At 42.6% G+C, this 26,185-nt stretch overlaps 1 protein-coding gene across 1 annotated transcript in view; it reads right to left on the bottom strand.

Moving 5' to 3' along the window:
- Ripor2 (RHO family interacting cell polarization regulator 2) overlaps window positions 1–26,185 on the bottom strand; it is a 98,540-nt gene that overhangs the window by 10,045 nt on the left and 62,310 nt on the right. Inside the window, exons 8-18 of the mRNA XM_090356290.1 lie at window positions 25,617–25,680; window positions 17,693–17,736; window positions 16,135–16,260; window positions 15,820–15,968; window positions 14,023–14,152; window positions 10,569–11,237; window positions 6,364–6,545; window positions 4,831–4,999; window positions 4,434–4,569; window positions 3,578–3,739; window positions 1,924–2,082 (exon numbers count right to left, since the gene is read on the bottom strand). Coding sequence (XP_090212416.1) covers window positions 1,924–2,082; window positions 3,578–3,739; window positions 4,434–4,569; window positions 4,831–4,999; window positions 6,364–6,545; window positions 10,569–11,237; window positions 14,023–14,152; window positions 15,820–15,968; window positions 16,135–16,260; window positions 17,693–17,736; window positions 25,617–25,680 — 1,990 coding nt within the window. The remainder of the gene's footprint in view (window positions 1–1,923; window positions 2,083–3,577; window positions 3,740–4,433; window positions 4,570–4,830; window positions 5,000–6,363; window positions 6,546–10,568; window positions 11,238–14,022; window positions 14,153–15,819; window positions 15,969–16,134; window positions 16,261–17,692; window positions 17,737–25,616; window positions 25,681–26,185) is intronic.

Genomic DNA, 26,185 nt, shown 5'->3' with positions numbered 1-26,185 from the left:
AAAAGATGGATTTTTTTTTTTTTGCAAGTCCTTGAACTCAGGCTCTGGGAACTGTCCTTGGACACTTTTTGCTCAAGGCTAGCACTCTGCCACTTGAGCCACAGCGCCACTTCGGGCTTTTTCTGTATCTGGTTCTGGGGAATCGAACCCAGGGCTTCATGCATGCTAGGCGAGCACATTACCACTAGGCCACACTCCCAGCCCTGAGTAAAAGTTTTGTTTTCCACTGTGAGTCCCCTTTCCCTAGTGGTGAATGAGTATGTCTTCTCTGGGGATTAAAGGGCTTAGAAATATGAGCTCCTTTGTGAAGTAATGTACCTTCTATCTGGTGAATATAATGTAATCCTTCTATTAATTACAATAAAAATATATGAAAAAAAAGAAATATGAACTCCTGGCTGGATGCAGCATGCCCTTAATATAATCCCAAAATACTCCATTTCCAGTATGGATAATCCCAGCTACTCAAGAGGCAGAGATTTGAGAGGATCCTAGTTCAAGGCTACCTCATCTCAGCAAACAAGCTAGACTTATAGCATGCCTCTCTAATTCCAGCTCTTCAGAAAGATCACATTCCAAGATGGGACCCAGCAAAGATGAAAGAACCTATCTGAAAGATAATTAAAAATAAAGGGCTAGAGGCATGGCATAAGTGCTACCGCATCTGTATAGCAAGCCTTACATCCCGAGTTCAAATCCCAGTGCTACCCCAAGAAAGAAAAAGAAATGTGGACTGCCACTAAAATACACTGAGTAATGCAGATGTTTACTCGTACAATTGATTTGGATTGAGACAAATTTAGTATCATGCAATAACACTATCATATAATGAGAACTTGTGCTAACAGAATACCATCTCCCTGCCCTGGCAATCTTTTCCTGGTCTTTGGTACTGAATTCTTTCTTGAAGAGTTATATGAGAGTATCTCAGCTGGATAGAGGGCTTTTACTATTTCACATGATACCAGTTATTGCCAGGTTAATGTTCTGGAAAGAGCAGGACAGACACTGGGTCTGGGCCAGGCATGCTGCTATTGCTCCATCCTTGAAGAACACAACTCATTTCTCTTCTCCTTCAACCTGCATGGGCCAAGGCCTGTGGATCTATGCAGCATAAACCTGTGAGCCAGAACCAGCCCCTCATAGATTGGCTCCTCTTCCAGAGAGATTTGCACTACATTTAAACACTTTATTGCCAATATTAGAAGTGCTTATGCCCCACCCTTTCCTTTTCTGAATATTCTTTAATTCTCCACCTTCCTCTCCCACTTTTTATCCCAGCCTTCTTGTGAAACCCGTTTTTGTCTATTGTGAATGAAAACTCCATCACAAAAGGACCATACAAAATAGCATTGCCTGTAGGTCTGATCTGACCAATGTCAAATATATTAATGAAAAAAAATTGACAGTGAAATTTTAAATCAGTTACTACTTTCCTCTGTTCATAACCAGAACGCTCAATAAATTCTCGTTTTATTAACTAATGCAAAGGTTCAGAAGTAATTGAAGAGTGGGGGAGGCAGTGGGGAGCACTACTGTGACTAAGACTGGTCTTTTTAATGGCAGCTTTTAGACCAGAGGGATCAGGCACTATTGGCTCATGCCTGTAATCCTAGCCCATCAGGAGGCCGAGATCTGGGGATCGTGGTTCAGATAGCAGTCAGTGACACTCATCGCCAATAAACCACTAAAAATTTGGAAGTAGAGCTGTGACTCAAGTGGTAGAATGCTAGTCTTGAACAAAAAGCTCAGGGACAGTGCCCAGGTCCTGAATTCAAGACTTGGGTGCACAGACATATGTGCATATGTACATACACACACACACACACACACACACACACACACACACACACACACACACACACACGGGGAAATTCTAAATTGAGCCTCGCATCTGCAGTATGACAAGAGAAGATGTCTCACCTTGCCTGGCCAACTGGCTCAGGTAACTCTCCAGGTCACTCACACCATGGCTTGTAAAGTAACTGTAATACTGGAAGACAGTGACAACTTCTGAGGAGAGGCTGGAGGAAAGCAGAGGCTCGGTCCGGTCCAGTATTTGGGACACCAGTGTCCGAAACACTATTTGGAAAAGAAAATACAAAGCTGCTTAAGAAATATATTCATTCATTCATTCATTCATTCATTCAGCTTTGTGGCATTTACATACAGATACTCCTAGGAAACTGCCACTTCAGTCAACGTTTGGAAGATCCCCACATGCCATCAGCTTATCCCGTGTCCTTTCCCTTCACACACGGAAGCTCACCAGCCACCCCACCCATGCGGGATGGATAACTTTTTCTTTTTTTTTTTTAGCCAGTCCTGAACCTTGAACTCAGGGCCTGAGCACTGTCCTTAGGCTTTCTCAAGGTGAGAACTCTATTATCTGAACCACAGCATCACTTCTGGCTTTTTCCTATGTATGTGATACCTAGAATTGAACTCAGGCCTTCGTGTATGCTAGGCAAGCACTCTCCCCCTAGGCCAAACTCCTGGCCCTGGATATCTTGATTTCTATCAACACAAATGGAACCATATAGATTCAACAAATAAAATTTCTACTTTTTTTCTTTTACTTCATATAGCATCTAAATTGTTGCTTGAAGAAACAATGTATTAGTATTTAGTTTATTCATTGTTATTATAATGGTGATATACAAAGGGGTTACAGTTACATAAGTTGGGTAAAAAGTACATATCTTTTTGGATATTTTTCTTTGTTTAAGCTGTGCAATATCCTATGATAGGATTATATTAATTCATCCAGTCTTTTGTTTTGAGCGTTTGAAGGTTGTCTTGGAAATGAAGCTATGCATCACCTGATGCATGTTTTTCTTGTGAACATGAGCACTTTTTTTCTCTTCCTACAGTTAAGAGTACAACCACGGAACCTCTGGTAGACAATGGTCTATTGCAGTAGAGGCTCTAGTTTTTCCAAAGTGATTGTACTGTCAACGTTCCATATTGGTGACCTTTTACTGAAAACAAGCATAGAGGCAACCTGGGGCTATCATGTGCTGTCATATCTCCCAATCCATTTGATAGCAGACCAGAGCTGTACAGGGTGAAGTAGCTTTACCTGTACTAAACAAGTACAAACTTTTTACCCTGGTCATTATTTCCTGATCAACACAGTTGCAGCACTTACCATGTACCAAGTATTATAACAACCCGCAGATGATTTTATGCCCATGGAAGGATGTGTGTAGGTGTTATGCGCATTCACCACATCACCTTGTATGTCAGGAACTGATATACACAGATCGGGTTATCCACGGGGGACCTCAATCCCTCCCATAAACACCAAATGACAAACTGTCCAAGCCTAGATAGCAATGCACACACACATATGCCTTCTTGCGTAAAAAGTCACACTGATATTCAGAATTAAAATACATTCATCATCTTTGTCTTACATCTAGTTAAGTAGATTGTCTGAAAGGGCATTTATTACTTTTCCAGGGCTGTTCTTGATGGGACCCCATTTCTAGGCTGCAGGGCAAGGGTGAGAAGAATGCCAAAAGTCCTTACTCTCCTGTAGAACAATGAACTCTGGGACTATCACTGCTCATACCTGGGTCTGAAAGCCCTGGATATTCTTTGTTGACAGCTCTGGCAAAGCTGGCCTCCAGCTGCTTCATCACTCGGTCAGCCGAGCTGTGGTAAACTCCAACTGGGCTGCAGCACTTGGTCCAGAAGGACAGCAAAGACAGCTTTTTGTGAAATTCTGGGATGGCTGGAAAAGAAAAGCAGCCCCATCACACAACCTGAGTTTTCAATGAGCCAGCCATAGGGACCCATCACCCAAGAGTTTTTTCGTTTTTATACTTCATTGTAATTTTTCACTTGAAAACTACTACAAAATTCGTATGGTCCAGAGGACAGAGGTATCTCAGGAAAGAATGCATCCTGCCAGGAGGGCAAGGAAAGTGTTTCTCAAAGCCAGGCTTCCAGTGACCACCCCCCCACCCCAAACCAGCAGCTCTGCCCTAAGAAAGACTTCCAGGTATCCAATCTTCTGTAACTTTATAGCAAATAAAGTCTCAGAACCAGATTACCCAAGCTCAAGGGCCCTCTAAAGCTCTTAGAACCAGGGACTGTCCTGGAGGCCTCTGTATCCACTTTCTCCTGTGGGCTTTCCAAGCACCCTCCATGAGGGGGCCACCTGAGACACTGCCTGGAGTCAATGCTGTTTCTGCTTAACATTAGTATTTGACTTCTGGAGGTAGAGGAATGGCACTGAGGCTCTAACTTGACTCAGAGGCTTTAGCCCACAGTAGGGAGATCGCACCCTGTTCTATGGCCTAAGAATGCCTGTCTATCTTCCTGACAAAAGCAACAAGCAGGCGCAGGCTGCTGAGGTGTGTTTTGGGAGGTGGTGGAGAGGAGACAGGGTTTGGTGTGTGGTGGTGAGGCTGGGGGTAGCTCACCTTCCACGACAGAGCTCACATTCCCTAGGTTCTCATCGCTGACAGCTGCTAGCTTCTCCATCACCTGGATCTGCCTAGAAAGCTTCTCTAAGAGACTCCTTGCCACAAATGGGGTTTTGCTGGAGAAAACAATTTGCTGATAAAAGAAAGAAAAGGAAAAATAACACCATTGCAATTCCATGGCTATTGATTCAACATTCCTATCTAATGATTTCAAAGTGGGAGCTAACCACGTGCCTCCACCTAGGCTTTAAGATGGCTGGAGAAAGATGGGCATGCCCCCTTACGTTTTTGACTGTGTTCAAATATTAAGTAGAATTGCATTTGCTCCTCAATGTGAAAAATTACAACACACCTTCCTTGCACTTCCAAACACAGATGCGGTCATTAATCCCACCTGGACAAGCTGGGTGCAGTACTGTAGGTGCCTAACGATGGTGATGTCCAGACTCTCATTTCCTGTAGTCAATGGGAGAGGACTTCCTGCCACACTGGTCCCTACTCCTGTGTCTTCGGTCAGCGCTTCGCTAAGATGCCCCCTGGCTTCCGGATGAACTGACCTGTAACTGAAACAGGAAGTTGAGCAAAGCATGAGCTACCTCTTCCTGTGTACAGATCACAGGTCAAGTCAACATGGCTGCTATCAGACTCTTACTGTACCCACTGAATCAGTCTTTTCACTTTCCTAATTTGAAAAGTACAGATAGCTTTTGAAAACAACTTAATCCAGCCTGGTTGACCATTTGCCTTGTATTAAAAGTTCATGCAAACAAATTACTTCTCAAGTTCTCTGTTTACTTCTCAAGTACAATAGCCCATTTATGAACTAGGCTTCCCCACCAAGTCTTTGCAACATGCCTCATTTTGCATTCGTATTCGTTGCACTTTCTTTCTCTGTTGACAGGGTGATCTGCCAAATTCTCTGGGATTAAACTCTCCCCTGTATTAGTGGTTTCCCAAGAGTGGTACCATTAAGAAATAATCTGTCAAGGCCTTTTTTCCCCTGGCCTCAGATCAATTGTTCCTTGAAATAAAGGAAACAGGAAAGCTGCCAAGAACAGAGATGCTTTGGACAAAAGTAGAAAACAGTGTTGGAATAATTAGAGCACAGCTTAGTCCTGTCTCTCAGGACAGGACCTCACTATCTCTATTCTGTTTAAAGGTAGATTGTAATGGACACTTAAACACACACATACAAAAATAAAAGAGACTGTAAGGTAGCATCTAATTCTTAAAATGAATCTGTATGCTGACAAGGGAGGGACCACTAACACATTTAAGATGGAGTGACAGGATTGTTAACCAGCAGATCCCGTTCATTCAGATGGAATAGTGATGAGGAAACATCGAGTCTCATGCTGCATAATGTGTCCATAATGAAAAGGTCAAGATTAGCAGCTCTGATGGTTTTACTCTGCTTCACATTTATCCACGCCCCTCCCAGGGAAAAATCCTCAACTTGTGTCCTGGCAGTCAATATATATTAACACACACACACACACACACACACACACACACACACACACACACACACACACACTCTGATACACCTCTTCTCCTGATACTTTTGATTATAATACAACAAGACTGAGTGAATTCGATACATTTAATATAGTGTTCTGTGAAATGTACAAGTCACATTTGTATTGCTTACAGCAACGTGCTTATAGCACATTTTTTACTGCTTACAGCAAGAAGGAAAACATATATGAATACCTTATCTTGATATTCAATAGCTTGATCTAATAAGTACACAGAAACATATGTGGGGAAGAAGTATTTCATGAATTTAATCAAGCTAGAAGTGTAATATTGAATGTAAAAGAATAAGTTAATAATAAACACACCCCACAGCATGTAAGCCTGGCTTCCTAACTACACTGATGAGCACAATCTCATGCAAAGGGAAAGATGGTGACTTCAGACTTACCTGTTTTTCTCGGTCTCAGTGTCTGAAAACACAGAATCAGCACCTCCTCCAATGTGACAAACCTCATCAGCATCCTCTTCCTCATCAAAATCAGAGGTGTTCAAGAAATCAAAGCTTTCTAAAGCACTTTCAACGGTCAGACTCAAGCTGGAAGACCTGCTGTGGCTTCCTGCAGGCTTGCACTGCAAAGGCAGAAAGCAGATCTTGTCAACACACCCAAAAGAGGAACAGGACACCAGGCAGCAGGCGAAGTGATACTTTTCTTTTTTTCCCCAAGACTTTATTATTATTATTATTATTACTTATTCAAAATCTTCAGATTCAAAAAAGAGAAACACAATTACAGGTAAATGGCACAATAGCTGGGATTTGTTCCCAGAGTAATCCAGGGAGAAGTATACTGGCAGAAGAATAGAAACAAGATTGGCCAGGAGTTGATACTGTGCATGACAAAGGATGGGGATGGGCATGGATACTTCTTTTTGAATTTCACATAACAAAAAATTAAAATATAGTAGGACAACCAGAAAGTCTCCAAATAAAATACAATCCAGCAAGCTGGGCACCATGGCTGTGTACCTAGAGTTGCAGCTACTCAGGAGGTTGAGATCTGAGGATCACTGTTTAAAATCAGACCCAGTCTGTGAGACTGTTATGTCCAATAAAGTACCAAAAGAAGACAAAAGCCAGAAGTGGAGCTGTGGCTCAAGTGGTATAGCAAGAGCCTTGAGCAACAGAAGCTCAGGGACAGAGAGCAGACTCTTGAGTTCAAGGCCCAGGACTGACCAAAAAAAAAAAAAAAATTGAGGAAGGAAGGAAGGAAGGATGGAAGGAAAAGAAAGAAAAGGTAAAAGAAAGAAGAGGAGAAAAGAATTTTAAGATACTCCATCAGGCAAATTTTGAGTCACTGTTGACTATTAACTAGTCTCTAATTTCCAAGGTATAATGTCTTGACAGTACTGAGATCAAACCTATCTGTTTAGAGCTACTTCTAAAGGACTAACCACACAGATGCAAAAAGGAGAGAAAAGAGAAAACACTCAAATCCACTTAGGCCATGTCCACTATGTAACAAGCACTACACTTCAATGTCACATTTGTAAAGTATGGATTTTTCTTTGATCATCAAGGAACAAAAGAATGTGCAGACATAACAAAAAGACCCACTTCCTCCGGAGTTCTGGAAGGAACCAGTCCCATCCCCCATCTGACCAGGCCCCTCTACATTGCAGGACATAAACAGAAACATTCATGTACACAAAACCAGTTGCTATGGGCACAAATTTGGAGAGTAGTACTTCCGGGTGCTTGAGAGTGGACTGAACAGGACAAGTCCTGTTAGTAAGACGCGATAAATGTCCTCCATCCAGCTAGCTGGCACTCCTCTGCTGATTTCTTAGCACAGGATAGGAAGGGCCTTGAAGGGGTCTGTTTCTGACTCCTAAGATGGCACAGAAGCACATGGGAAAATGTCTTTTGGTCTTTTAAATCACAGTGGTTTCATTCACACTCAGTGGTCTCCGTCCAAGTAGCCGTATCACTTAGTCTGTGATCCTCAAGCTGTTTAGCACCCTAGGAATGTGAAGGAGGAAAAAAAGAGAGAAAGCTTTGTCCCATTGACGCTTGAATTCTGGCTGGATATGAAGCTACCTGCCCCAGACCTAAATTCCTAATGACATTTTTAATCTCAGGAAGAAAGAGGAAACCCATTATGGAATCATCGTTCCTAAAGTGGTTATCTGAGCAGTTTGATATTAAACAGGATAGATGGATTTAAGTATGGGTTATGACAAACCTAAGGGTGGCTGAAGATCTGGAATAGGAATAATAGATGGAAATCATACTCTGTGACCACAAGATTTTATAAACTCTCAGATGCTCAGTGTTTCTTGTTAGATTGGACTATTTATCAGCACCAATACCTTGGACTAGAATTGGAGCTCTCATCATACGTGTGTGTGTGTGTGTGTGTGTGTGTGTGTGTGTGTGTGTGTGTGTGTGTTTCTTTTCCTTTTCCCCTTCCCCTCCCTCTGATACACACAGTGCTGAAGATAAACCCTTTATAATATACATTATATAATACATATAATATATACCACTGACTTTTTTAAGGCATTTGCTTCAAGAGAAACTAATACATGTCTTAGTTCTTTTCATTTAACACCTTTTGCTCACAGAGCACACAGGTGGTCAGCTGTGCAGAAAAGATGATCAGGAGGACATGATACGGTGACCCATCCTGTGATCCTAACTGGTCAGGAGGCAGAGATAGGAGGATCATGGCCTAAGGCTGGCTTTGGCAAAAAGCATGAGACCCTTTCTGAAAAACCAACTAAAAGCAAAAGGACTGGGGAATGTGGGATACATTTTTGAGTGCTCTGAGTTCAAAGCCCAAGTATTATGATAAAAGCAGATTCTAGGTTCCCTTTCTGCTTTTCAGAGACTATACCTACAGTAGAGCTAGTCTGTTAAAAGCAGTCAAGGACATGGGTGCCAGTGGATTACGCCTGTAATTCTAGGAGGCTGAGACCTGATGATTGTAGTTTGAAGCCAAACCAGGCAGGAAAGCCCATGAAATTCTTATCTCATGAGTTAACTCCTAAAAATCAAGAAGTGGAGCTGTGGCTGAAGCAGTAGAATTCTACTCTTGAGTAGAAAAGCTCAGGGACACTGCCCAGGCCCTGAGTTGAAGCCCCAGGATCAGGGGTGGGGGTGGGGGTGGGGTTCAGGTGGGGGGGGTGGAGTTAGTCAAGGACCTGTAGAGTAAGAAGTTAAACTGCCATCTACCCTGGTCACAAATTCTCTCCAGAAGTAGATCAGCATGACTGAAGAGAAAGGGATGGATAAAGATGGAGGAAAAGCTTTCAATAAATTGCTCCTGATACCATCATAAAACTGTCCTGCAAAGCGACAGAGTCTCCTGTGAGCTGGTTTCTCAGTTTACGGCAGCAACCACACTCCCAAGCCTATTTTATACTTTGGGTCCCTATGAAAAAGATTCCAAGCTCTCTTTTCTATTACTTTATGAATCAGAATGGGAAAGCAAAGAATACAAGAAATGATAGTGTAATTCCAGACAAAATTCCAAGTTCTTTTTATGTAATATATATAAAAGAAAAAGACCAGGTATGGTGGCACATTCCTGAAATCCCGGGAAGTGAAAATCATGTAGTTCAAGGCCAAGATGTGCAAAAACTAAGAACCTATCTCAACAAATAAGCCAGTGTGTACAACTGTAATTCTAGCTACATAGGAGGCCATAGCTAAGAGGATCTCAGTCTGAGGACAGCTGTGAGCAAAAACACAAAACTCTTAACAGAAAACCAACTAAAGTAAAAAGGGCTGGAGGCATACATTGTTCAGGCGCTGGAGTGTCAGGCCCATAGTTCAAACCCTAATATCATACACAAAAAATGTATTACTTCTAAGCTAAGTGGAGACAAATCCATTTTAATGTAGCAGTGATGATCTTATTATTAGGACCTCCTCAGAAGAAATGATTCCTCTCTCTTCCACCTTCCCATTTCTAGCCTGTGGGATCACTATGCATTGAGGAAAATATCTCTAGTGGAATCCAGAGGATGAGCAGTGATTCATCTGTGATCCTAATGGGGTCACCATGGACTGAGGAAAACCTCTCTGGTAGAATCTAGAGCAATGGTTAATCTATGGTCCTAATGATGATCTGAGCCAAGAGCAGAAGAAAGCTCTTCCAGCTGGCAGCTGTGAGTAGAAGGGAGGCCTGGGGCTCAAACATCTCAAGTACTGGGGCTGGCTGACTTTCTACTTAGGGCAGTGGCTTTCTGCTTCCTTGTGAATTCAGATGAACCCTATTTAGTAACATTGGTGATGCGATGATGATCAAGGCCCCAACATTTCACACTTGGGATCAGAACGATTAACTCTGAGACTAGACAAGTCACATATTCACACACGTCCTAATGCCAACCCCTAGTCAGTTAAGTTGATTTGTTGCCAGAAAAATAAAAATGTACACATAAACATGTACTATAAAAATATACATGTACAATTGGCACCAAAAATTACTGCCATTTAAATGATTATTGATCCTGTAACTGGACAGGTTTTAGAAAATAAACAACCAACAACTCAAACAAATATAACCCATATACTATCTTACATAAAATGTTGGCTCAGGATTTCGTTCTCCAAATTAAATCCCATTTCCCTGAACGAGTACTTACTTTCAGAATATCATCCAAGTGCATTACTTCTTGGTTGAGATCTTGGAACTCTTTGTACTGCTCTTTATGTGGTTCCAGCACCAGGAAAAGCCCAGTAAAGGCATCTTCTAAGCTGCCATCGAGGAAGGATCTACAGCCTTCTGATTCCCCACTGACAGAGCCCTCACAGGGCAGCTTCTCCGCAGCCACGGACACCTCCGCCGACGTGAGCCTCTTCACCAGCTGCTTGGTGATGTTCCCTTCAAATGTGTCCAGTTCCACAGGCTTGAGTTCTGAAGCCTCATCAGACTCTTGTAGGAGAACCTCAGCGACACCATTCTCCATGAACAGGCGCTCAGCACCAACACCTTCGGCTAAGGTGGGCTTCCTGGATTCTTCTGTATCTCCCTTTGGGTGGCACATTGGTTCTTGGCCTTCTCCCAAGCTGTTTCTGGAAGATGCTGAGTTATCATCTTCCAGGCCCTCGTTCTGGGAGGACAGGCTGCTATGGGTAAGTTCTGCAGGGGTTACAGTGATTTCTGGGTTTGCTGAGCATGAGCTGGAGGGAGAGGTGGCTGAGTTGGAGATGAGGTTGCAGTTGCCATTGGGCAAGTCACTGAAGCTGAGAGACAGGGGCATTTTCTCTTCAGAGGCCTTTCCATTTTCAAAGATGTCATCAGGTAGATTTGACTGTGGATTTAAGGCACTTTATTATTATTTACAACACAAAGGATGCATTTGGCAAGGCTCATTTTCAGGCAAAAATGGAAGGTAGTTAAATTGTAAAAACAAAACAAAACACCCAGAACATTTATATTACCATTTTTTGTTTGCTCACATGTATGTGTGTGCATGTGTTAAATAAAATTTAACTCATTAAAAACATTAGATGGAAGTTCATAGGTTTGATATTTTCCCAAATAGAAGATTAGGGGAGGTGGGGGGTATTATTTGTTTTTTTTTTTCAATTCCGGGATCTCATAGTATTTAGTTTTTCCTTTGTTCTTCTTTTTTATTTTGGTATCTTAAAACAAAGAAACAAACAAAAACCCCCAAACAAAAACCACTTCCCAACATTTAGGCTATTTTGTTCCCACATGTTAGATTTGGTTCTGCTTCAATTCCCCCTTGAAATTGTCTTTTGAAAATCTCTTCTTGCAAATTGAAAGTTCTTGAAAAGTTTTCATCAGTTTACTATCCATGCCACAAATAATTCAAGCCCAGCAATACATTTACATAGTTTCTCTAAAAAGGTGGGGGGATTAATCAACTTGGAACATCTGTCTCCTAGGAGGCAAACTCCAGGGCTCTCAGAATTGTCTAGAAACACAGGCCTTGTCTCAAGGATACTCTATTCTTCAGGAAGCAGAACTCAAGGGAGAAAGGTAAGAAATACTCAGATAACCAGGCTGAGAATATAGATTGATTTGTAGAGTGCTTGCCTAGCATGTGCAAGACTGGATTTTATGCACAGAAAGAGAGAGAAAGAGAGAGAAAAAGAGAGACAGAGAGAAAGAGAGACAGACAGACAGAGAGAGAGAGAGACAGAGAGAGAGAGAGAGAGACAGAGAGACAGACAGACAGACAGACAGAGAGAGACAGAGAGAGAGAAAGAGAGAAGAGAGAGAGAGAGAGAGAGAGAGAGAGAGAGAGAGAGAGAGAGAGAGAGAGAGAGAGAGAGAGAGAGAGAGAGAGAATATCCAGGTAACCCAGATAATTTGTTTATGATGTGCTGTACTTTCAAACTTAACTTTTCCTTTCATTGTAGTCTATATGTAGTGTCTAAATGCCCAAATGTTGCTCTGTGGAAATATTCTGTTCATTTTAAATTAATCCTTTCAAAATTGCTAATTTTCCTGCATTCCAGTTTTTTTTTAAGACTTATGTGGCTTATGTGGCTTGTTTACTCAGGGTAGACATGAACCATGTCTCTAGCCTGGCCTTTTGCTGGTTCACTGAAAATATAGTCTCATAGACTTTACTACCCGGGTAGTCTTTGAACCTCCATCCTCAGGTCTCAGCATCCTAAGTAGCTAGGATTACAAGTGTAAGCCACTGGCATTCAGACCAGATTGTTTGTATTTGTTTGTGCTAGTACTGGAGCTTGAACTCAGATCCCAGACATTGTCCCTGGGCTTTTGTGCTCAAAGCTAGTGCTCTACAATTCAAGACACAGCTCTACTTCTGGCTTTCTGGTGTTGACTGGAGATAAGAATCTCACGGACTTCCTCACTTGAGCTGGCTTCAAACTGCAACCCTCAGATCTCATCCTCCTAAACAGCTGGGATTACAGTAGTTCATCAACTACTGATGCTCGGCTAAAGATGACTGTTGTGTGCTTATGAAATGCAGCTCAGTCCATACGTGTATGCATACATGTGTGGAATTCTCTTGTGACATAGGTGCATTGCATATAAAGTAGGTTATCTATGCTATTTCTATGAATTAAAGGGTTTGACAAAAGTATTACACAAGTAACAAATGGTACAATCAACTAAAAACAGCTCTGATAAAATGGAGTTAAAATCTTTCTGAATGCCAGTTTTGAGACATGTGAGCTCAATGGTAAGCCAGTTACCTTCTGAAATAACACCCTCTGTGATCTTAACAATAACAGTTGTTTTCTTTTAAAAAAAAAATGAGAAGCTTGTTACCATGGATACCTTTGCCACAGTGGAAAGACGAAAAAAAAAAATAATCACAGCACAAAAACAGGAATGATAGGACACGAAGAACAACTAAGTTGCATGCATGGCCAAGTTTCCCCACCCGAGGACAGGACAGCTGTTACATTTACTCAGTGAGCATGACAGAGAAACAAAACAAAAGACATGCTGAAGGGACCGTGCACAGCCCCCACCTCCACCCCCTTCCACTCAAAGTGGAGCACGTCACACCCAGGCAGGCCACACTCACATAGAACTCTAGCAGGGTCTTGGGGTTCAGGCTGAGGGAGGGCAGGTCACTGACAGAGCGGCTGCGATGCAGCTTGCCCAAGAAAGTGTCTCGCAAGGCACTCAAGACAGACAGCCGCATGGGTCTGTCTGGTGAAGGAAGCAACCATCTCTTCAGAAGTCAAGGCAAGATGGGGGGGTTAGTGGAAAGTACCAGATTACCAGGTTTCATTAGCAAGCCTTTATGATGAACAAGCAAGTGGCCAGTATTTAGATCCACGGCATCAAAAGACTCATCTTGGAGAACATTTAGAAAAGTCTACATGCCACCATCCAGCCATAGGTAAAGCAAGGGTGAGGGGAAACGAAAGGACAGAGGAGGTGTGTGGCTCCAGTGTACAGGGCCAACTGCAGCTTGGAATGTGGTTTCCTTAGACACCACAGGGTTAGGGTGAGTTTGTACGTGAGACTGTTTGGAATTCTTGAGAATCCCCAACTCAGCTGGTAGGCATTTCAAATACTGGGTATGAGCCATGGCTCAGACTCAACATGCTTACTGCAAGGGATCATGCAGAACTTACAAAGAAAGAGTAATCTTTGAAGGTGGGCGTTTCCGGGGTGCCCTGGCTGTACATGGACATCCTCCTCTGGAGAGCAGCCGTCTTGTTCCCAGTCCCTGAGGAAGGTGTGGTGTCTTCCACGTCAAAGGGACTGCAAAACAATAGGTCCTCGGCTAGGCATGTCTGTTATAAAACAACTGCAAGCCAAGAATCTCCTCACATGACAGTCAATTCAAACAACTACACATGCCTAGGCTGTTTGGCTGGGACTATATTGTTTTATCAGAAAATAAATCAAGAAAAAAGATGACTAGAAGACTGAATCCAGATCTACCTGAGACCATAGACTAATAGGACTTACAACTTATCCATATGTGTGGACATGTCTGTTGTTTTTTCCACATGAATATTAGAAACTAAACATTTGTGCTTGCTCCAACATCATCTGATGCTGGAAAGGTACAAGGTACATAATCATTTCAGATGATTAATTGGAGGTAAAGGGTCTCATTGACTTTTCTGCCCTGGTTTCGAACCATGATCCTCAGATCTCAAACTCCTGAGTAGCTAGAATTACAGACGTTGAGATACTAGTTCCTGCTTATCACTTACTCTTTGGGAGATTTTGTGTATGTATATATATATATATATATATATATATATATATATATATATATATATGCTGGTAACTGGGGCTTGAACTCAGGGCCTTACATTCTAGTTTGGCTTTTTTTCTGCTCAAGGCTGGTGATCTTGAGCCATATACCTCCAGTTCCAGCCTTTTTTTTTTTTTTCTGGTTTATTGGAGATAAAAGTCTCTCAGATGTGTCTCAGATGGCTTCAAACCACAATGCTCATTTGTCAGCTTCCTGAGATCTAGGATTAAAGGCATGTGCCCAGTTTCTTTTGCACTTTGTTTAGCCTCTATTTTAATAAATGAGTATATAGGAACTATATAAAATATCTGATCTGACATTTTACATGAAGTATATGAGGTAATTAATAGGCAATGAAAACACCATAATGAGAACTGGAATCTTTCTAAAGGAAAACTCTTATTATTGGTCAGCTATTTTCTTTTTTTTTTTTTTTTGCCAGTCCTGGGCTTGAGCTCAGGGTCTGAGCACTGTCCTTGGACTTTCTCAAGGCTAGAGCTCTACCACTTGAGCCTGAGCACCACTTCCAGCTTTTTTCTATGTATGTGGTACCGAGGAATCGAACCCTGGTCTTCATGCATGCTAGGCAAGCACTCTAACCACTAGGCCAAACTCCCGGCCTCAGCTATTTTCCTTACACTAGTTTACTTGAGAAACATATTTTGGCAGTCCTGGTATTTGAATTCAGGACTTCATACTTGCTAGGCTGGTACACTACCACTTGAATCACACCTTCCACCATTCTTTTTGCTGGTTGTTTTGAAGATGGAATCTAGCAAACATTTCTGTCAGGTTGGTCTTTAAATTTCCAGCCCTCAACCCTTAGCCTCCTGGGTAGGTGGGATTACAGACTGAGATACTGGCACCTAGCTTCAAAGTAGTTAAACGTAGACAGAAAGGGAGGAATAGAGAATAAACTTTTTAAAAACAGGAAGTTGAACAGCAGTGAACAGTAGTGATTTGAGCCAGGCTTCTCCAACTGCAACAGCTGCACAGGTCACCTGGGGAGACTGTTTTCTGCCTGGGATTCTGAGGCAGCGGGGGCCACTGAGACCACTGAACAGACTGGATCTATGCTTAGGTTGATAGTTCATTCATACTCTGAACAGCACTAGCCCATCGCATGTGTTTCCACATGATGAACTTGAACAAGGCCACTTACTACCAGGTGATTTCCAAATTCAGTTTGATGGTGCCCAGGTCATTGATATCCACAGCCACCACCTGAGGGCGCGCTGCAAACAGCTCTTTGGTCTCACAGGTCACGCTGCCCACCAGAATGTGTGTGGCTAGTCCTTTGAGCTCTGTGACCTGGTGGAGTGAGAAAAAGGGCACGTTATAGCCTTCCTACACTTCATTTTTTTCAGAAACACATCTGGTAGATATTTCAAAAGCCCAGCACTGGCAGAATTGGGGGGGGGGAGGAAAGGTTCCAACCCACGAATCATCTTGTCATAACCCGCAAACAATACAGTACCTTGATAGAAATGAACCCAACCACTAAAGGCAGGAAGATGGTTTCTTCTCCATCCCAGCTTTGTTTGCCATTGACTTCTATTTTGCCTTTCAGTTTCCACCTCTGCCGGCCATACTTCATGAAAATCTGGGGTGAAGACATCAGAGGGACCCAGGTTGACACTGTGTCCCATCTCCCCTCCCCAAGTACCAAGGTCAAAGGGGGAGACAGCAAGCAGACGGTACTCCTCTCCTTACACCCCGCCCCCCATCGTCCATTCCCTGAGTCTGGGATCTTTGAGGCACTGACAGCTGGGGAAGTGACTTTGAGATGGGACTAAGCACAGAGGGTGTGGCAGGGTTCTCCAGCAGAACAAAAAGGCCACCATGAGGACCCCTTCTGCAGCAATGTGCTCTCTAGTTAGATCTATCCCAACAGAACAGCCATTGATTGGGATTCATTCTCTACAGGCTCCAACTCCCGTAGAGAGACATGAAGCCATCACTAAAAGCTATTTAGCAGTCAGCAGCAAGATATAAGGACATCTCCCCCTGGGTAAGGAGACAACTAGACAAGGACTTTGAACCTACAAATACTGGGGAAAGAATGTTCAGTCTCCCCTGGTCCTGATGGTCTTTGTGATTAGGAGAGGGGATGGATGAAATTACAAAGGGAAGAAATGTAAGGCCATATGCATATATATATATTGCCAGGTCTGGGGCTTGAACTCAGCATCTGGGCACTATCCTTGGGCTTTCTCAAGGCTAGTGCTCTGCTGCTTGAGCTATAGCACTACTTCTGTTTTTTTCTGTGTATGTGGTATCAAGGAATCGAACCCAGGGTTCTGTGCATGCTAAGCAAGGACTCTACAACTAGGCCACACTCCTGGCACCAAGGCCTTTTTATTTTGTATACACTTTTTATACAGACCTCTGTGTTATTATTCTTCAGGTGTGGGATTTAGGATCAGTTATAATCCTGGGTTTGACTTTTAGATCAGAAAGAACTATTACAAAGGACAGTTTGGGGGGAGGGGGTTCAGAGGGCAAAATATAACTTTGTGAATCAGCCAAAGTGCAGGGGTTAAACTGGCTGGTGCTGAGAACTTTGCAATGCTCACATAAGCTAGGTAGAACTTAAAGGATGAAAGATCAGAATATCTACATCTTACTGTGAAATGGCTCAGTCATTTGATACTGAGTCATAATGATAACTGAGTAGGTACAGTATAGTACTTAAAAAGTGCTGATTGTATTGAAGAGTATATGGGAGATCTTGTACCAATATCTCCAAACTTTTGGCTTAAAATGACTCAGAAAACAGGGCTGGAAGTTTGGCCTAGTGGTAGAGTGCTTGCCTAGCATGCACGAAGACCCGGGTTCGATTCCTCGGTACTATATACATAGAAAAAAGCCAGAAATGGTGCTAAGGCTCAAGTGGTAGAGCTCTAGCCTTGAGGAAGTCCAAGAAAGCCCACGACTGGCAAAAAAAAAAAATGACTCAGAAAGCAAATGCAGGTTGGAGAAAAAAAGTACCACTGTCCTTTTAAGTCCTCAAGCTCAATACTCAAATGACTTACTTCATACTGATCTCCAGGACAGAGGCGCGCAAAGCCAGCCAGACCTGTAAGCAAGCAATGCATTTAGAAATACAGAACACATTATGATTCTTTAGACTTAAATTAGCACATTAAGTAAACTATTATGGGGGGGAAGGTCATCTGCAGATAACAACCTTTGGGGAACATTCTACCTATCAAGGCTGCAAAGCCATACTCCTTGCTGGGGGAAAGGGGCGTTTCTGGGCAAGGGAGATTAGAGCTTGAGTTCTATGTACTGTGGAAGATTCCAGGACCAGAAAGATCCATTCATTCTTTACTAATGTATTTCCAGGAAAATAAACTGGTCTACTTTTCTGTTCCAAAATATGTGATTTCTAAGCACTCAATAGTTAAGATTCTGGTTGCCTCTCCTCAATACATTCAATAGCATTTCTCCAGCTTGAGGATGCGTCCATCTGCTGGGCAGGGAAACTGCTGGAAATGGATTCTCATGGACATAATAGTAGTTATTAAGAAAATTAAATCAGGGCCGGGAGTTTGGCCTAGTGGTACAGTGCTTATCTAGCATGCATGAAGACACAGGTTTGATTCCTCAGTACCACAAAGAAAAAAGCTAGAAGCGGTGCTGTGGCTCAAGTGGTACTGTGTTAACCTTGAAGAAAAAGTCCAAGGACAGGGCTCAGGCCCTGAGTTCATGCCGCAGGACCGGCAGGAAAAAAAAGAAAAGAAAATCAAAGCCAGGAGTGAGTTGCTCATTTCTATAATCCCTAGCTATTCAGGAGAACTAGAGCAGTCCTGGCAAGAAAGTCCATTTAATGAGCAAAAAGTTGGAAGGAGAGCTGTGGCTCAACTGGTAGAGTGCCAGCCTTGAGTGGAAAAAAAAAAAAAACAATGCAGGGCCGGGAGTTTGGCCTAGTGGTTAAAGTGCTTGCCTAGCATGCATGAAGACCTGGGTTCGATTCCTTGGTACCACATACATAGAAAAAAGCCGGAAGTGGTGCTGAGGCTCAAGCGGTAGAGCTCTAGCCTTGAGAAAGTCCAAGGACAGTGCTCAGGCCCTGAGCTCAAGCCCAGGACTGGCAAAAAAAAAAAAACAAAAAAAAAACAATGCAGTACAAGGCCTTGAGTTCTCCAATTCTGGCAGAAAATAAATAAATAAATGAATAAATGGGGCTGACTCAGAACTCCTGATCTTCCTGCTTTGGCCTCCTGAGTGCTGGAATTACAGGCATGTACTACCATGCCTGGCTGTTAGAATTTCTTAAATGCTTTTTATATGTGAAGCATGAGTAACGGTGTGGGAGGAAATAACCAGGATCATCAAGAATGCAAGTAGTCAGCTCCCAGATGCTTACCAGAAAGCCAAGGTTCACTTAAATCAGCCGCATGCTGCTTTAGTGCCTAGTTTTTGTAACAATTATAAAGGGAAACCCTTTATATTTATAGGGACCACAAATCCTTAATCAAGGTTTTTTTTTTTTTTTTTTTTTTTTGGCCAGTCTTGGGCCTTGAACTCAGGGTCTGAGCACTGCCCTTGGGTTTATTTCAAGGCTAGTGCTCTTCCACTTGAGCCACAGCACCATTTTTAGCTTTTTCTATGTGTTGGTACCGAGGAATCGAACCTGGGCCTTCATGCATGTTAGGCAAGCATTCTACCACTAGGTCAAACTCCCGGCCCCTCAAGTTTGTTTTAATATGGAAAAAGTATCACAGTGGCTCACATTTACAATCCTAGTTATTTGGGTGGGAGAAGTCAGGAAGATCATGGTTTGAGGGCAACCTGGGCAAAAAAGGTTTTCAAGGCTTCATCTCAACAGAAAAAGCTGGACATGGTGGCATAACCATGTCATCACAGCTGTGCCAGGAAATATAAACAGGAGGCCCATAATCCAGGCAGGCCCAGATCAAAATAAATAAATAAACAAACAAATACATAAATAAACACAAACAAGGGCAAGTCTCAGGACTGGCACTAATGTAATGGAATTTTAAGTAAAAATAAAGGCAGAGCATGACCAACTAGATATCAACATATCCATAAGAATAATTCTAGAAAAATAGGCCCAACTCTTAAAAATGATTCTTTAATAGGACAGAATTGTAGAGAATTCTCATTTTTGACCTTAAGTACACGTTTTATTTTTAGAAAATATCACTTAATTGTTTTAAAATAAATAAAAATAAATCCTAACACACACCAGCAGGTAACACAAACAGATAAAATGCTGATTGAATGCTTACAACCATTTAAACAAAGCTTGGTTGGAGCTATCACATAAGAGTTCAGTGTTGGGGTAGATTTATCAATGTTTTAAAAGCAACAAGGGGTTCCAGAAATTTGGCCTAGTGGTAGAATGCTTGCCTACCATGCACAAAGACCTGGGTTCGATTCCTCAGTACCACATGCATAGAAAAAAGCCGGAAGTGGTGCTGAGGCTCAAGTGGTAGAACTCTAGTCTTGAGAAAACGCAAGGATAGTGGTTAGGCTCCGAGCTCAAGCCCAGGACTGTACTACTTTCAAAATGTGACAGTGGAAACCCAAGAAGACACACAATCTTTCCCTGTTTAACCAATCATGTCATACATGCAGCCTGAGAGTAAATACTTTTCAAGACATTATTTGTAACCTTTGAGTGATGGTCTTTATATTAAATAAATAATTTTACCCATGTAAAGATAATGGGTTTCAGATGATTAGTTTTATCACTTATGAATAGTTCTAATAAGTTCTGAGGTTATTTTTTTCTAATTTTTGCAATGCTGGGGTTAAAATCCAGGCTCTTGCATATACAAAGCAAGTGCTCCACTCCTACATGTAAAATCCTATGTGTAAAATTCTTAAATGAATAGGTGTGCGTCGCATCTGCCTTAAATGGTACCATTATTAAAACAAAAATCTGGTCTCGTAAAAGAACCTGCTGTATGGGCTGGGAGTTTGTTCTAGTGGTAGAGTGCTTGCCTAGCAGGCACAAAGTCCCAGGTTAGATTCCTTGGTACCACATACATAGGAGAAAAATAAAAAAAAAATCCAGAAGTGGTGCTGTGACTAAAGTGGTAGAACTGTAGCCTTGAGAAAGCCTAAGGATAGTGCTCAGGCCCTAAGTTCAAGCCCCAGGAGAGAGGGAGAGAGGGAGAGAGGGAGAGAGGGGGAGAGGGAGAGAGAGAGAGAGAGAGAGAGAGAGAGAGAGAGAGAGAGAGAGAGAGAGAGAGAGAGAGAGAGAGAGAGAGAGAGAGGGAGAGAGAGAGAGACCCTGCTGTTACCATCTAGCATCAGTAGATGGCAGCAGGGCACCAGTTTGCATGCTTCCCACACTGAACCCTTTGAGGAACAGCTTTCACTAACAAGTAAAATCTAAACAAGCCACTTAAAAGGACTAATACATGAGCTGAATTAAACCTATTTTCACTAATAATCTCGGGCCATTTAGTCTTTCAAAAAGTGCTTCTGAAAAAAAGCTTAAGTGGCTGGCTTTTACAAATCCAAAGCTTGACATACTAATTCTAGTAACATTCCAAGTACTTTTTAAAAACCTGCAAATTACCCCCTTAGCCTGTTTACTGTGCAATTACAACAGAAGCCTGACCTAGTACTAAGTAAAGAGGAATATCCTCTGAAGGTTGTTGCCCTTTTGTAAATTACTAGGAATTTTGTATCTGAAGAAGCAATATCTGAATGGGAGAAGGGTATGTAATAGATTGATGTTAACAGGCGCAGTTAAGATGAACAATATGGCAACTGAGAAAGTAGTTCCGGCCTTGTGCTTCTAAAAGCTGTCTGCTTGCGACAATACTCATGGTTTTGGTCACACAATTAGTGATGTTGGCCGGCCAGGCATGGTTATTGCCTGTCTTTGGGGCATGGCTGCTTTCTTTCTGCTCTGCGGTTGGTTGGCATTTGCACAGTTGGCCCAAGCAGAATGTTTTCTCTGTAGTTTGGTGATTCCTATTACATTGGCTAAGAACTATTCATTATAGTTCCTCAAAAACTATGGCAGGGGGTCAGGGCCGGAAGTTTGGCCTAGTGGTAGAGTGCTTGCCTAGCACGCATGAAGACCTGGATTCGATTCCTCGGTACCACATACATAGCAAAAAGCCAGAAGTGGTGCTGTGGCTCAAGTGGTAGAGCCCTAGCCTTGAGAAAATCCAGGGACAGTGCTCAGGCCCTGAGCTCATGTCCAGGATTAGCAACAAAACAAAACAAAACTAACTATGGCAGGGTAACCTCCCAGAAATGAACATGGGGAAATGGCTGGGTAGGTAGGTGGGTGGGTAGGGGACTTAGGTTCATTTTGTCTTTGGATGTTTGAATCCCTTCACATATTACTGACATAATAGTTCTTCCACAGCCTGAACTCAGAGCTACACCATGCAGTCACCACTTGGGCTTCCTTTACCATGTTGTTTTCCACTTCTATCCCGATCTTGCTTCCAAGAATGAACACCTCCTACTCTAAGGTAAACTACCAAGCAGCTGACGGTCATCCTATTGCAGCCCTTACTGATTTATTAACCAGGCAAAACATGCAGCTTTCCTTGTGCAGTCCAATGGCCTGAGTTGCTCAAAAAGCTGGGAGGGCCTACCTCTGCCTTGTGGACACACACACACACACAACTTGGAGTAATACTCAAGAGGAAAAGTCAATTTTCCCTAAGAGACTCTGTGTGTGTGTGTGTGTGTGTGTATTTTGATATATTGGTTAATGAGTTCAGAAATCTATTTGCAGAAACTAAAGCAATGAGATTTGTGCTACTTTATCTTTTTAAAATAAAAGTTCTTTAATAAAAATTGGATACAAATGATTTTGAAAGCCACATATAGCTTGCTCTAGGAAGTCTTGTGTCTTTCTGGTGAGACTGTTTCTTAACGGGTTAGGTATGGGCTGAGGCAGAGGGGTCAAGAATTTGAGGCCTTCCTGGTTTACTGATAGGCATCTAGAGTTCTCTATAGCAGAGCAGTGTTCATGGTTTTTCAAAATCTAGCTTCAAAGAGCTCTATACAGCTTTTCTCTCAACAGAACTTGAGGCACACTCACTTTCATTTCCGGACATAATTTCTACTCTTTGATGAATGTTATTGCAGTCCCACTGGTTCTAAGAACTCCACTGGGACATGTTTCTCTCCAACTTCACCCTGGTGAGTGGCATTTTCCTTTCTGTCTTGACTACTTTCTTTCCCTCCACCTTTTCCTTCCAAGACAGGAGTCCATATTTAATCCAGGCTGACCTCTGAGTCTCGACACACCCCTCCCTCCCATTCCACCTCAGCCTCCAGTCTCCTCTCCTTTGCCTACTCAGGATTCTAGTTATTTACTGGCCCAGTTGTTTGTCCAAGCCATGGAATTAGAATGCATTTGTTCATACATCCATTTTAGCGTGGAATCAGGCAGGGACCACTGAAGAGGCAGTACCTAGTGCCTGGCCAGGGGCAGCTGCTCTAGTCCCCATCCATCTCCCTCCCCAGTCACCTTCCGCACAGGGTTGTCAGTTACATGTAGGGGGAGGGGCCAAAAGGGAAGTGTGGATGGGTGTGGTGAAAGGAAGCTAAAGGCTGCCAGGTCTAAAGACATTATGAAACAGTCTGTGGGTGGGTATTTGTTTCATCTAGGATATTTTGGCAGCACAGGAGGGATCCCCCATTGCTTTTTCTGAAAGGAGCAGAGAATTCCATGGGGGTACTACTCTTCAAAAGGTTTCACAGATGGAGTTTAGGGAACAAAGTCTACCAGTGGAAAAGGAAAATCCATTTCAGGTCTGGGAAAATCCTGCAGTTCAAGTGGAAGTTAAGGAAGAAGGTGAGGAACGCAAGATGTACAGAAAACGGGAGAGGTGGCACAACAGAGGTTCCCACAGTCCACCAGGATATCTCATTGGTACCCAACACACACTCTGGAGCTGGGTAACCAGGCTACCCTCCCCCACCACCAGGAGGGCAGGGATCCAATCTCACTCCTTCACTGCCTACCAGGCCTGAGGGTTCATCTTGGATAACTGGGTGGTATCTTTACCCTGCCTTACTTCTGGGACACCTGTGTGCTAGGTGAAACCGTCTTAGAGCCATGGTTAATAGTGTCTTCCCAGACGCTAGAACTTCCTCATACTGTAGGGTGGAGGGTGAGAACACATTAGGAATTAAGAGTTCTAGACCTGAGCTTCAAGTGTGCCGCCAACTTACCATATTACTTCTGAGAAGTCATTTAACTTCTCTGGGTTCCCATTTCCCATCTGTGAAATGGAGAACTAATGCCTCTCACCAAAAATTCAAGCCTCTGGTAATGGGATCATCAGAAATTAGGGGGTAGGGAGAATGCAACAAATTTCACAGTGAAGTGTGGGATTTGTTTTTCTCCTTGGCTTTAAAACTATGCTAGCCTGCATGTGTGGTGCCTGAGGACAATGACTTTCCAGAAGCAGGCAAAGGATCATAGTGAAAGTCTAAAAACAGACAAAACAAAAATTATGGGCTCATTCTGGCTACTGGACTTGAGACTTCCTGGGAAGTAGCCTGATTGGTTTTGGGCCACTGAGTCGGCAGGGGTGGGGGCACTCACAGGAAAAGAGTGCACCTAAAAACCTAGAAAGGTTCACATGCCGACTCAGTAAGGCAGTGTTGAGATTTAACATTGTGTAACAAACTCAGACCTCTTTCATTACTAGATCCCTTGGCAGTTATTTGGGAGTCCAGGGTGAGGCTGATTTTGTTCCAGGTGAACTCTGAGGCTGTCCCAGGTGAGGCACAGTTCTTACCAAGCTGTTTCTGTCCCCAGTCAGATGACTCATCTGCAAATGAAGATCTCCCATGGTGCCTTAAAAAAAAAAGTCTCTCCCTTCTTTACTCCCTTAATTACAGAAAAGGGAGAAAAACGTGATTAAATCTCCATTAGCAACTTGGGGATCAAGCTGCTACTGTAGCTCAGGAATGGCTTAGCATCAGCCCTCTCAGCTGCAAAGAGCCAAAAGTTGAGAAAGGAATGGAATAGCTAGGTTAGCTGCTTATTTGACAGCCCTGCCTGGACACAGAGCTGCAATAGACCACATGAGAGCCAAACTCTGTAGTCTGAAGCCAGACCTCCTTTTTGTCCTGAGATGCTGTTGTCTAAATCAATGATATTTCTAGATTGGAATTTCTTGGAATAAACACAAGGCCACAGTCCTCTGTGGGTTTAACACCAAGATGCAAATTTGGTAGTCTAGCAAAAGATGGGGTGTGGGGGGGGGGTTAGGAGGTACACATGAATAGTTTAAATGACAGTACAAAAAAAGTCAACAGATAAGAAAAGATGAGAAACATGCTATCTACTATGGTAGGGCTTTCTAGAACAAGTGAACTGGGAAGGAAAACTGGGAGACTGGGGTTTAAGATGAAAGGAAGCCTGAGTAAATTATAATGCAAGGACTCTGTAGCCTCATTTAGAGAAAGCAACTGCACACAGCATTTTTGAGACAACTGGAGAAATTTGAAAATAAAATAGGTTACTCACCAAAGGCTTGCTAATTTTGTTAGCTGTGATTAGTTGACAGGCCTGAGGTTATATAAGAAGTTGGCCCAATTCCTGAAAGGATGCATACCGAAGTATACAGGGCAGGCTGACATATTTGGGTGCTGTTTCATCAAAGACTTCTTTTCATCAAAGAGAAGTCAAAAGTAAACAGATGAAGCAAACACAGCAAGGCTTTGCTAATTATTAAATTTAGATGATGGATTTATGAGCGCTCACTGTAAATGTTCTCTCTACTTTTGTATACATTTGAGATTGTGTCAAAACATGTACTTTTAAGTGTCAAGGTAAGACTCAAGATGAGAAGCATCCATACGTGAGTAGAAGTGAGGAGGGCTGAGGGGGAATGACACTGCATTGGTAAGGAAAAATCAAAATAGCAGAGACTCTCCAACTTGAGAGCTGTTTGAAGAGATAGCGCTTGGCTATCTCTAATGAAAGATTACCTTTCATCTTGATGGAGAACTCGCCCAGCAGATTCTCGAGCTCTGCCTCAATGGTGCACATATTCTGTGAAGAGCAGAAGAGATGGGATTAGAGCTAGCTTTTCTCCCCATACCTACTCAAAATACACCACCAGTCCACAGGAAAGCAACCATTACATAAGCAATAGGAGGCACGTAGCTGATCCCAATGAGCTGCCCAGCAAAGTCTTTTGAGATACCATTCATTCATTCATTCATGTCCATTCATTTATTATCCATACATGATTGTACAAATAAGTTTCAGTTCCAGGTATCCGTTTGTGGGTATAATGAGTTTTAATCAGTGTCACCCCTTCCTCCCCCATTCATTTGAGACATTCTTGACATTCTTATTTAACTGAAGGCTAGGCAAGCCTATATAAGATGTTTAGGGGAAATATGAACAAGTTACATGATATTAAAAACATTCTGACAAATCCCAAATGAAAGATAATCTCTAAGAATTGGCTTGACCCCATAAAAAAGGCAGAATCATGGGAGAAAATATTAGGGAATGAGATTAACAAGATATGACAACCAAAAGCAACATT

This window comes from Megascapheus bottae, chromosome 22 (assembly GCF_031878675.1).
Source record: "Megascapheus bottae isolate mThoBot1 chromosome 22, mThoBot2.hap1, whole genome shotgun sequence".
Classification (NCBI taxonomy): Eukaryota; Metazoa; Chordata; class Mammalia; order Rodentia; family Geomyidae; genus Megascapheus; species Megascapheus bottae.
This window is presented reverse-complemented; position numbering and strand designations above follow the sequence as displayed.